The sequence below is a fragment of the Morone saxatilis genome, unplaced genomic scaffold (assembly GCF_004916995.1).
Source record: "Morone saxatilis isolate NCDOM2014 unplaced genomic scaffold, NCSU_SB_2.0 Contig14, whole genome shotgun sequence".
NCBI lineage: Eukaryota > Metazoa > Chordata > Actinopteri > Moronidae > Morone > Morone saxatilis.
Window position 1 is genome coordinate 17915233 of NW_023339696.1, and position 13547 is coordinate 17928779.

The following is a 13547-nucleotide window of genomic DNA, read 5'->3' on the forward strand; positions in this document are numbered from 1 at the left end:
ACCCGGGCCGCTGCAGCAACTCCGCACATGGGTCGCCAGCTCCACCGACTGAGCCAACCGGGCACCCACCAGGCATCTAATTGAGGCCTGCATTCATCTGTCAACACGTGTAGCCACACCAGGCTAGTAAATGGGACCTGCGTCTAACTGGGACCCTGCTTTATGTTACCAAAATGCACTTGTCTAACTGAGCTTTTTCTTAGTTGTGTTGTATGTGTTTATAACGAGAGGATTATCTTGTCCTACTAGCGTGAGAACTCAGACACGTCACACATGTGGATGCCCGACCACTTCAGTTTAAACCACTTTGGTGTAAGTGCTGCTGGCCTCTAGCGGACTCTTGTCTTGTTATGAATGGAAATACCATCTACAAAGCCATTCAGTCAGTCAGTGAGTCAGAGAGGTATATATACCGTGTCAGCTGTAACATACTGTAACCACATGCTGATAATCCCATCGTGCACCAAAATAGTCTCAGCCCACTCCATCTGTTCATCCCTCTCTCTTTGTCTTCTCTCTGGCTTTTCTTCTTTTTACATGTTTCCCATCCTGATGGCCCTGACTACTCCATACCCCTCTCTTTACTGGCGTTCTTCCCTTGTTCTCCAAACTTCTACTAATTTTTTTTCTAATCACATTTCCCCCTAATGATCTTTTTCATTCAGTCTATTGAGTGCATGATGCTCTCCACAGGCTGTGAGAGCCTCTCTGTCTCTGCCAGCCAAGGCTCTGTCTCTTTGTTATTCTTGTCCTCTTCTGTTCATCTCTGCTGCCCAGCCCAGATCTCAAACCAAGGGGGACCATCTGAATAAATGAGCACATACTGTACATGCAAACACATTCACGCAAAATCTTAAGGAAGGACTGAATAGTCAAAGTAGATTACTGTTGGGATTTAGGTACAAAGTAATGCAAACACACACATCACATTCCCCTGTAGCTGTTAGCCTGCCCTGTGCCTGCAGGCAACACAAGCAACAAGTCACTCCATGGATATTCAACGCGTGCAGACAACAAACATAAAAGGAAACTTCACCAACAGCAGATTATATTTTTGCTAGTGTTTCCCTACTGATGTCGTTACGTTTCATGGACAGTAGTTCTGCCGAGTCTAAATATAATGGATTACTACTGCACTAAGAAGTCTCCTAGACTTATGCAACCTTTATTTGAGGGACTGCATGATTAAATGGCTCAAAAAGAACTCTTACATCCATCTTTAGGGCTAATGATAGAGTCTGAAGTAATGGCGTTTGTACTTGACGTTTTTTATTTTAAACAACTTTTAACTTTTAAGTGCCTGGAAACTCATCAGAATGACAAAATATAATGAGAGGCGATGCCAACGCGGAAGAAAATGCAGGGCATGCCTGATCAAAACAATCACTGAGAACGAAGTGACACTCGCAAAGCCAAGTCATTCCCAGTGTGAATAAATAATTATGGCAACTGTTCTACAAAGTGTCAAGAGTTGGTCATTGGAGGACGTGTCAGATCATAACTGTCATGTTTATTTTGCACTACTTCTCCTACAACTCGGTGTCAGTGTGTGTTTGTGTGTCCAGTCAGGGTGGCGTACATAGCAATAATCCCTTGAATCCCATCCAACAACGCCTACGACTAACTCAGGCTTTGCTGTCCTCAAGGATGTCATCAACTTTAAGTGTCATTAGCTGTGTCCCAGTTCAGTGGCTGGATCCTCGGAACTCTGAATTTCTAGACTGATTGCTCCTGCAAGTGCAGCTGAGAAATGCAGCCTACATTTGTTCACAGCCAGTGCATCCTTAGAAGCACCCATTATCCCCAAATGCACTGTGCGCTGGTCAGTTGTAGTAGTAGTAGTATTAAGTAGTATTAAGGCAGTATCACATGACCGGGTCATATTTAAAAGGTGTAGGTGTAAATCATGGAAGTCAGGCATATACTTACATATACACTTTTTTGTTCTCTAAACTTTCTGCATTTGCCCAAGTTTCACTTCCTCTTTCTTTATAGCACTTTCTCTCTTTCTTTCTTTGTGTGGCCTGTCTTCTTCCAGGTCCAGAGGAGGTTGCATGGCTCTGGTCCCACTTGGACACACCTGAAGTTGTTCTCCTGGATCCACATTCTTTGCATTTTATAATCCACATGCCACATAGATACAGATATTTTGTCATCAGAATATGTATATACTTTGATTTTCTTGTCTTCTTCATATTACATGTCCATCCTCTGTTGCTCTTCCTGAAGTTTTTCCCTGTTTTTTTTGGGAGGCTTCTTTCCTTACTGAAATCAAGGGTCTAAGGACAGATTGTAAAGCACCCTGAGGCAAATTTTAATTTGTGATTTTAGCTTAATATAATTTTAGCCTGATTTATTGACTCTTGCTTGCAAGTCTGTCATATTTGTTACTACATTACAGAAACGTTCTTAAAATGTTAACACTATTATGTGGGTGTCCATAATAGGCTTGTTAAACTTGTAATGCAACTCTGGGTATCGTTAAACTCTTTTTTGGGTGTTTGAGAGCAATTTTCTAATGACTTTAAAACTTCTTTACAAGCTGACACTTGAACACACTATTAGTTTTGTTCTTTGTGAGGCTCTACCATCTTATTTAAAGAGAAGAGCAAGTAAAGCCACTCAGGTCCACCTTTGTGTACTACATCCTTCAGAGGATCCAGCTACTGAACTTGGACTAGTAATAGTGCCACTCAGTATTAGTGACCTAGTGTTGTCACCAGTATCTTGGATGCAAGGGACAATCCAGCACAGCCTACAGTGTGTCTCATAGTGCATATGCAAGAAGCCAAAGCATTAAACAGTTTTGGCCAAGCAGGCTTCCATAGAGGTGTCAGAAAGAAGCTGGAACTTGTCATGCATGCTGCATCGTTAAAACTCCCTCACCATGCGCTGTTTCCAATTTGTCGGCAGTCTCCCTCCCTCACTCTCTCTCTCCGACTGGCTTCTTTCTCTGCTTTCGGTCTTCTTTCGGTTTGCTCGTCACCCACGCGATCTGGGGGGTAACATAGCAGAGACACGGGCCAACATCACGCCAAGGAGACGTAAGACTAAATCACCAGTCGGCAGGGAGAAAATATCCTGCCAGGTCCTTTGTGTTTTTGATGACAGCAGCCCATCAAACACACACAGCCAACCAGGGATGCATGACAAAACGCAATCATCTGCATCGAAAAAAAAAGCAGCAAGCCCATCATTGTGCCGGGTGCATGGCCTTCTAGAGACGTTGTTTCAGAGAGCCGTTCAGCGAGGAAAGAAACGGGAAAACCGCACAGTTTGGTTCAGCGAAAAGCACAGAGAGTCGGGCTGCACTGCTCATAACGGGCGTGTGCGGCAGCAGGCTCTCGTCCGTCGTGTTACACCAGTACATAGCCAGACACTACAAACCACTACATTCAGCTTGGGAACACAGATAACCATCCGCGTGAAGATTGCCTTGGAACTCTGTCAATCGTATATACTATCATGATTGCCTGCCATCCAATGTGGATGGTTAAATGATGTCAGGTCGCCCCCACCGCCCCATCCTCCCGGCAAACTGGAAGGGAGACTAGAAGAGAGAGGGAGAGAAAGAGAGACGAGTAGGAGAGGAGGGAGGTTAAGGGCGGTATAAAGGAGCATGGCAAGGTACCTGTAATACCGACGTCCTTATTCACAGGCCGAGCGAACGCAGGAGAGAGAGGAGAGTGAGGAGGGGGAGCATCTCCTGGCCGCATGTCCGTCCCCATCGCGCATTTGCCTCCCCGTCCCCTTCTCTCTGCCTCCTTTCCTGCTCCTTCTCGCTTCGTCTGATCCGTCGAGGGCAGGGAGCGCAAGCCGCGGGATAGATGGAGGAGGATGAGGAGGAAGAGGAAGCCCGGAAGAGAGGATGAAGAAAAAAGGAAAAGGGATGAGGGTCCCGAGTTCCCAGCCCCTTGGATGGCGGGTTAGATCGAGAGAGAGGCGGAAGGAGAGAGAGAGAGAGATGGAGATGGTTCATGTGACTGCGACTGCCAGGGGAGGAGCGAGGAGAAGGACGAGAGAGAGAGAAGAGGAGCAGGGGCAGAGGGAGGGGGAATAAGGTGGCTTAAAAAAAGGAGAGGGAGAAATGAGGTAATTTAGAGAGAGAGACTGAGAGGTGGGTTTGTTTGCAGGGGGTTTCATGCACAAACACACACACACACACATGCAGTCCAAGCATGTATGCATTCATGTGATCAACTCATACACAACCACACACATACACTCTCAATCCTGCTCTTCCCCTTCATCCATGTCTCCTCACTCCTCCACTTCCTATGGTTTATATGTATAGTATCCACTCTGCCTATCTGTCACTGTCATGATTTCCCATTCATAAAAATGGATGCGACTGAGATAAGTCTATACAGTCCGAATCTGAAATAATTAATTCAAAGGGAATCATAGGAGGGTCTTGAAGTTTAAATGACTGAACAGGTATCATCATCATCCTGTGACATGTCAAATTATTATTATGGAATATTAGAAAGAAAAAAGGCTTACAGAAGCTGAATTGCTTTGTAAGAATAAATCTGACTTTGTGCAGATGCTTCTCGGTCCTCTGCTGCTGTCCCTCCACTGCTGTTATTGACCCCACGTGCATTTAAATTACACTTAACTAACCTCACCCACCCACTTTTTTTTTCTTGCTTTCTTTCCAACCTCTGACATCCACACACACACACACACACATGCACACACACACACATATTATCTCCTCACATTTGCTGTAAACAAAGCATGAATGAGAGGGCAAAGCAAGGGAAAGAGAGGGTGGGGGGGAGGAGACGCATCGACGCAGACAGGAAGAGGAGAGAGGACAGAGAAACAGCTGGCGGGTGAGTGGCGGAAGGAAGAAGAGGAGGAGGAGAAGGAGAGAGAGGGAGAGAGAGAGAGAAGGGTACAGATTCTCTCAAATAGGCACTCACATCATCTCTTAGTCAGAACCTCCTTCCACGTATGTCGAAGCTGTCCTCCGTCGACTTGCCCTCCCTCCCGCCTTCCTTCCCTCTCTCCGTCTCTCCCTCTCCCTCTCTTGCCTCCCTCCTGCATTCGAGGGCGATCACAGCACTTGTCCCCTCTTCTCTCACATCTCTGCCTTTTTGTTTCTCTCCCTGCATGTCAGGGTATACCGCTGTGATCCTGTGTACAGTATGTGTGTTTGTGTGTGCATGCATGTGTTATGGGAGAGAGAGAGAGAGAGAAAGAGAGGGCATGAAAGAATGAGGGAGAGAGAGGGGTGGAGATGGGGGAGGGAGCAGGAGAGCAAACAGAAGGTTCGTATTTGTGTATCTGCATGTCTGCCTCATGTGTCCTCTATTACTACGTGTGTGTGCATCTGCGCATCTATCATACGATGGCCAAACCTGAACACACACTCTTAGATTCTGTCTCTTGTTGTGAATTTCAGCCAAAAAGTAAAATAAAGTGAAGTCATACATGCTGGAGAAGTATGAAAAATCATATCAACTTTTATATCACACAAGCAAGAGGCAATGCATGTAACAATAAACGACCAGAGCAGTGTTTAGCAGAATATTCTGCCTCTCTTCTCCAAACTCACTCGTCCTTATTTGACCCACTGTTGGCTCAGAAATGGTCTCATGTGGGCTGGCAGGAGCAGCGGCATGTACAGATTGTGTACAGTTACTCAGTGCATCTGTGACAGTTACACAGAGAGCTGATGAACAATCAGTTTATAGAAGTGTGCAAGTGTTTCGTGAGCTACTTTAAATGCAGCTAAAACAGCAACGGTAGAAATCTTTCTCTACAACCAAATGCTGTTAAATAATGGGTGTAATACTATAATGTGTATATTAATTAGTTAAGTACATATAGTTAGTTTAATCATTTATTATATGTGCTGTAATGTTAATCAGAAGAGTCAGCGATACATTCTGTATGTTGTTCATCACAGACGGTTACGCAAAATAATAGATGAGGTAAGTTCTCACTCCAATGAACATTAAAATTAATTTACTGTTAATGCATTTTGCTTTTCAGCCTTGCGACTGGAGCAATTATGGTGGCAGAGAGAGCTCAATGCACTACAACTAAAAAAAAAAAACACAAGACCAATTTGACATCACATAAGCAGCATAAAGCAACATGTTGCAAATAGGAAATCACAAACAAATAAAGAAGCTGTGCACACACAGTTATGACAGTTACAACACAACAGAACTTTCCAGTGGTCACCAAAAACTGATGAACAATTAGTAATTGGTAAACAGTTAATGCTACCAGATGTTTAGCAATATCTTCCATAAGATCATGCAATCAGAATGTTAAAACTTTATTAAGACTCATTTGCTCATTTCCCCACAGTATTACAGAACTGAGGTACACCCACAAGCTAGTTTAGGCAGTCAACTCAATCTGCCACTGCCATACACATGAGACATGCCTCACTCACCGTAATCATCTACCAAACACACCCTCCCAATTTGGCGGTCTATTTAAGCTGCGAAAATTCCCATCTCTCCCTCTGTCTGTCAACGCCATTACCGCCCTGCTTCAGTACTGCTGCCTGTTCTTTCAGCCCCCACAGACCACCCCAGTATCCACCTGCAGGCTCCGGTTAGGGGGTTAAAGATATTTGCTCATCACTCCCCAATATCTCTATGTAAACATATCTGCAGGGAGTGATAAGGTCAGAGCCTAGACGTCCAACTCTAACTACTGCTGCATTTAAGCATCGTGTTAGTGGATGAGATTGCTATCCAAGGTTTAAATATTTTAACTTTTTGTTATGTACAGGGCCATGTGGACAAGGAGACACTGATAATTAAACATGAAATAATATATACAAAATCCTTTTATGCACTATTTTGTATTCCAAAATTCCAAAGAGCCTATCATGACGTCAGCCATCCGTTTGTGTACTACCGTTTTGAAGCAGAAACGTGGTCACACACGTTCTCATGTTATAGATAAACAATACACTAAAATATGTTTCTGAAAAGATTTTAAGGGAGAAATAGGCAACACAGTAACATAATCTTGATTCATATTTGATCAGCACTGCCTACTTTAACAGTTGGGTCTTAATAGTTGTTGTGCAGTATGGACTCACTGAGAATAAAGCTGTCGATCACAAAGTGTAATTTACAAAATGAACATCATGCCTTCTGGAAGACGTAAAACTAGTGATTAAGACCATAAACTCATTAGGAAACTGTATTAATGAAGTTAGAAGTAGGCTAAATTTCTCATAAGACTCAATACTACCAGATTTGTTTTTTTGCAGCCCACTGAGCTTCCCCCTTCTGGTCGTTAAAAAGAATGCAGGTTTAAGACACTTCACAGACCAGGAAGCTCTGTCCAATAACTATATACTGTCAACCTGCATATGACCTGCTGTAATAAAACTGAGTGAAACTGTGCAAAACTTGCAGCATTGTGTTTTCTTAGGCTGCAGTGTGCTGAGCTCTCTCGGCCACCACCGATAATTGGCTGATGACCTTCTTTCATAAAAGGAAGTTGTCAGTTTAATGAAATATATAAATGCTTATATAAATGAGTAATAAGCAAAATGTATCACAATAAGACATTCTTTCAATTGGAACAGATTTGTTAATATTCCAACATTTCTCACCCTGACTGACTGGAATTTAGCAGTGAAAGATCTTTATACCATGGTAAATAAAATATATCAATACAACCATCCAAGGAGAAAAAAAGTGTGATGGTTGGAGGAAGAGGAGCAGAAGGGAGAAACAATGTAAAGTGGACAAGAGGACAAACAGATTAAAAAATACATCTGAGGTGGAGGGGCATGGCAGACGTACATAAAAGCTCTCCATTTGTTTGTCATTTGTTATTGCTGGTTCCCAAGCCATCATATCCCTCACTCCTTATTCTTGTTAATGTAATCGCCACACCACTTTATCGAGTTAAAGCAGTTAATCCCGCTGACTGCCGGGTTTCGGTTATCATGCCTTGTTATAATGTCACGGCTTGTCCTGTGCTGTAAAAGCCAGGCAACAAAATATATCCAGCTGTCAATAACAGGCCGGGGGTGGGACAGAAGGTGAAGATCAGAGAGTGGCAGATGAGATGACTCTGTCTATTAGGCATGGGCCGACACATTGGGCCCAAACAATTTAACAACACAAGAGACATGCAGTAGCTATAATGCTGCATTCAGGCAAACTGTAGACGGTAAACCGGATGTTATGTTAGTGGATGAGCAAAAAAAATGGCATTGCTGTATTTTAGCCTTTTGCAGTAGAATGCAAAATGAATTTAAAACTGGATGTTACGTAGCTCCATAACACAAGGAGAACACATGGGTAATCTATATATTTATATAATGCTGGTGTTGGTGCCGGTTACCTTCTGTCTGAATCCACGTGAATGCAGAAGGGAATCATCAGCCTCATTAGGATTGACCTGGGAACCATACATGTCTGTGCAAAATTTTGCAAAGGCAATTCTTCCAGTAGTTTTTCAGTCATTTCAGTTTGGACCAAAGTGGTGGACCGAACAACTGACCGACATTGCCATCCCTAATTAAAAATAATCTTATGCAATTGGAATATTCATATTGCCCTTGCTTTGGTCTTAACAGACAGAATGAAGGAAGTTAAAACACGGCAGAGGACATCCTTCTTCATGCTTTTTTCTAACCAGCTTTGGCCCCATGTTGCTGGCACAAAAGAAAAAGGATGCACATGTCTCCCATTTGTAAACAAAGAATTCCTTTCTACCTTTATTCAAGCTCTTCAGCCCCCTCTCAAACCCCCCTCTCCCTTTAGAGTGCCCTTCACTGTCTGACCTCCAGATGGAGACACCACAGGGGAGAGAGGGTGATAGAAAGAAAATTAAAAAGTAGAGGGGGGTTAGCAATACAGTGATGAATAGAAAGCGAGGGAGGGATGCAGAGATGGTCAGAAGATGTGGCCAAATATAGAGGGATGAAAGGAGGGATAGGTGAGATATTACATGAAGTGATAAAGGCTGTGGAAGTAGGCCCATGTGAGGGCGGCTCTGAGTCAGCCATGCCTGCTTCCCTGCCTGGCCAAACAAATAGTCTCAGGCTCTGGCTATGCTGCAGTACACAGCTTTAATTAAACATGATGTGTGTGTTAGCGTCAAACATATGTGAGTGAGTTTGCATGGCTGAGTGTATCGCTTGCATGAAATGTCAGTCTTGATGAAAAGCACGTTAATAATAAATGATACTGTGTGCATGTGCGAGAGAGAAACTCAGTTACAGAGGGAGATAGAGAAAAAGGAAACCATGATGAGAGAAAGAAAAGCAGGCCTGAAAGAGAAAGTTGATGAATGATAAAGGATGATGATGAATGAGAGAATTCAAAAAGAGGGGAAGAGAGCGGCAGAAAGCGGGATTTCTCGTAAATAATACATGTGATTGATAATGGCTTTATTTCTATGTAAATAATTCTCTCTTTGCTCAGTCCAAGTCACAGACACTGAAATGAGTTTGCCTCAAAGCGGCGCCGTGCTCGTCATGATGCAGATGCAGGGCATTAAAGGGGATGACATTATATTAGGTGGAGTTAATGAGGAAGCCAAATACAGGAGGGTTGCCCCTCTCATGTGTCAACAGATCACCTCCACAGAAGATCCAGCCAAGTTTCAGTCGCGGGTCTATGCTCAAAAAGCTGAATAGGAATTTTCTGGGAATGTTCCCACGCTGATAAGTCACAGCGGGTGGATGACTGACTGTATCAGCGCAAGAAGCATAATGACCTTCTATTAAAAGTCAAAGATCTCAATTGCTGTTTTAAGGTTATTTGTGGTTAGTCCCATGACGCAGTATTACATATGCATTAGTTCAGATAGTTTGGACATCAAGGGCAGTAATGATGGCCGAGTGATTGCATAACATCCGTCAACACAAAGAAATTTCAGACTTAGTCATCAGACTGGTCTGAAAGCACCTTCACAATCATCAGCAAGTTCAGCCCACCTAAAAACTGCAGCCTGGCAACGCGGCTTTGCACCTCAGAGCCAAAAGGCAGACACACAAAGGAAGGAACTTACTCTAAATTCCTGATATGACAAGAATCTGCCTGTCGGCCTGTGTTAAATTCAGCGAAACCAGCAAGTCAAAACACGACTGGTAAACCTGTGCCTTGAGGATGACTCTGGTATGAAAGCAGGCGGATCAGCTTCTAGACCTGAGGCAGTGAACCCTCACACATCGTCATCCTACCGCATGAATCACTCACAACACATCACATCACACAAATCAAAGCACCACTGGAACGTATGAATCACTACATGAATCATCTTATCTGAATAGATGTATACAGTATGCTACGGTACAAACAAATCCCCTCTCAACATGTGCTGTGTGTCTAAACACTGGAGCAGAGAGGTCATAATGAAAAAGTTGTCAGTTTGATTTTCAGTACCCACTGGGAGGATGGACAAGTTACACCGTGCTCTTTACTGAGGCCCCGAACCCCTTCCTGCCTCAGTAGGGCTGTCCTGTGGCCGATGGTAGGAAAAAGCGGTAGTTCTTACCGACTCTGATCTGACTGTCAAAAGGCCCTTCTCTTAACCTTTAGTTAACCAGGATGTGTCGGTTTCCTAATGGGATACTTTCATGCTTCATTCTAGTCCTCATGTCACACCCAACAGGCACTGAAGCATCCAAATGCCTATTTTGTCAACCCGAGTGCACCAAAGTGCTCTTGTGTTCAGCTTAAATACCCATCTGGTAGCTGAATTACCACTCTGGTGTGACCTTACCCTAAATTTACCCTACCTCTAACCCTGTGAGCCCCTGCTGCTTAAAGAATATGTGCAGGCCAATGCTTATTTGAATAAAATTGGCAGTTTTATCTAAAGAAGCAGTCAGCAGTGAAGGCATCGCTTTACCTGGGAGCGTCAAAGCTGTCATAGGATCCCACAGTGTAATGGCGGAAAAGCCTTTTGGCTCGTTCTCCACGGCTCTCTGAAACACAAAATCCCAGCATCAGCACCTACATTAAATCTATTTGCTTATTATACAGCAGGCACTGTTCAGTTAATGTATTAGTAGAACTATAATAATATATAATCATCACAGGAGAATCTGTCTTTTTTTTCTCTGTTACAACACTAACTGATCTAAATCAACTGACAGCAGACCTGCAACCTAAATTCACTGCGTATTAGGGGCTTAACCACCAGGCAATTGATTGACTTGCAGAAAATCTATTAACAAATCAAGCAGTAATAATAATTTATTAATTATTAACCAATTAATGGCTTTTTGAGACATTTGGCAAACAAATATTCCAAATACTAGCTGGTTTTAGCTACCCAAATGTGAGAATGTTCTTTCATTTATGACATTATAAATTATAACATATTTAGTTTTTTGACTGTTGGTCACTTTGGGGAAGTTGTGAAAGGTATTTGATTGCTAAAATAATCAATTAAAAATGAAAATAATTCTTTGTTTTTGCACACCTAAGGCTAATAACGCAAAATTTGCTAAAGAACTAATATATACTTTAAAACAACAGTTTGACATTTTGAGTTACATGATACCAATCTCATGTCTGTACTGTAAAGACGAAACTACATCAAGCAGCCGGTTAGCTTAGCTTAGCATCAAATGATAAAGGATTAAAGGAATCAGCCTACCAGCACCATCTAAAGCTCTCTAATTAACCAATTACACCTTATTTGTTTTGTCTGTACAAAGTGTGGGAAAAGTGTAAAAGGGACACTTTGTGATTCCACGGGGGGGTTGTGTGCTGGCATATTTCTTGGCAAGTTTGTTGTCACCATGAGGTTTCCAGACAACAAGATATTTTAGGAAGTTACTGCATCCAACCAAGGTACGAGGGTATTTCCCAAAATGTCAATTAATACAAAAACTTGTTGTCTTCAATCCACATAATCAAATAATACCAAAACTAGCATCTTAATTCATCATCAGGACTAAATTAGTTGAAAATTAAAAAAAAAAGGTAAATGTGAAACTCGCTGTGTGGTGTGTTTTTTTAAAGTGATGCTGGGTGTTTTTCAGGATGAGCCTGCTGTGTGTGTGTTTGTCTGTGAGTGCGTGACTGGTGATCACCTGATCGGTTGTCTTGGCTTCGAAGCATCACTTCCTCCACACAGTCGGAGGGGAACCAGCCTGTGCGACCCCTGACCGTCCCCTCCCAGTACCCGCCCTCGCCAACACTCAACACTAGAGGGGAGGGCAGGAAAGAGCGGCATGTCAGGAAAAGGCAACACAACACGCACCGACACACACACACACACACACAGAGACACCAATGAGAAATGAACACACACAAAAAGACAACAACATTACACAGACAGAAAGGAAATCATGTAGACGCACACACGGACATGCAAACCTCCTACATACTCACCAAGACATACATACCTGGCAACACCTTAGACTCACTCACAAACACACACATATTCATACCTGCAGACATTGAATACAAACATATATAGAGACCTTACACTCATGTTAGGACATGGCCATTTTACAAACTCATCTGAAGACACTTGGAACTGGCCCGGGTGCTGATCTGTTTCTGAAACCGATAGATCCCTTTTACACCTGGTGTTAACATGCATCTCTTCTAAGTATTAAGTATGTTTTGGTGTTGTTTATCAGCGCTACAGTCAATTTACTGTTTGGCATTCTGGGAAATTCACATATACGCTTTCTTGCTGGTAATGAGGTGAGAAGACTGACACCACTCTCATATGTGTTTGTTACATATTTTATCACCAAGTTATCACCAGCAGCTTGTTAGCTTAGCTTAGAACAACGACCTGGCTCAGTCCAATGATAACAAAACAATCTACAAGCACCTCTAAAGCACACTAATTAGCACAATATACCTGTGTCTAGATCGTTTTATCTGTACAAGAAGTGAAAAAACAACCGGAGGTTTTATGAGGGGTTCATGGGCTGGACAGATAAGAGATTGATATTGATCTTATTTCCCAAAATTCCCAAAAGCTCTGGAGGCCAGAAGTCCATCCATTTGTAGTGTTGTTGGGAATTCTCAACATCTCCAGGCTTAACTGAATGTAAAACATTTTCATTTTCTCGTTCCCTCACATTGAAGTGGGTAGAGCATAAGAAATTTTATAAGTTTTCTCCTACGAATATTTCAGTAACTCCACTTGTGAATTTAGAGACTACAGAAGTTGTCATGACATTAAACATCAGCACGCCGAACACAGAGACTTATCTACTAACTAGTCCGCCTTCACAGACTCGTTGTGTATACAAATGCTTAGCATTACAGGACTCACAAGATTGTGGTGGGAACAGTGAAGATGTTTGTTTATAGCCTAATGTTAGCTTTTTACCTCTGGTAATTGTGGTGGTGATATGATACGTATCACAATTCAGGGTTATGATTCAATATATTGCAATATATTGCAGTACTGTAAGTAAGGTGATACACTGCGATTTAAAAAAATGTAATTTTGGAAAAGTGTATAAAGTATCTATATAAAGAACGTTGAGATCTGCATTTGTATCACAGTGCCTTTAATATCCATCATTACAGTCATCAGTCTCCGTTTACAACACTGCTATCTAACGG

The 13547-nt window shown here is 42.6% G+C and overlaps 1 protein-coding gene across 1 annotated transcript in view; it reads right to left on the minus strand.

The window, feature by feature from the left end:
- Positions 1-13547, minus strand: part of shank1 (SH3 and multiple ankyrin repeat domains 1) — a 55140-nt gene that overhangs the window by 16760 nt on the left and 24833 nt on the right. The window contains exons 13-14 of the mRNA XM_035655131.1: positions 12047-12160; positions 10855-10930 (exon numbers count right to left, since the gene is read on the minus strand). Of these exons, the coding sequence (XP_035511024.1) occupies positions 10855-10930; positions 12047-12160 (190 nt within the window). The remainder of the gene's footprint in view (positions 1-10854; positions 10931-12046; positions 12161-13547) is intronic.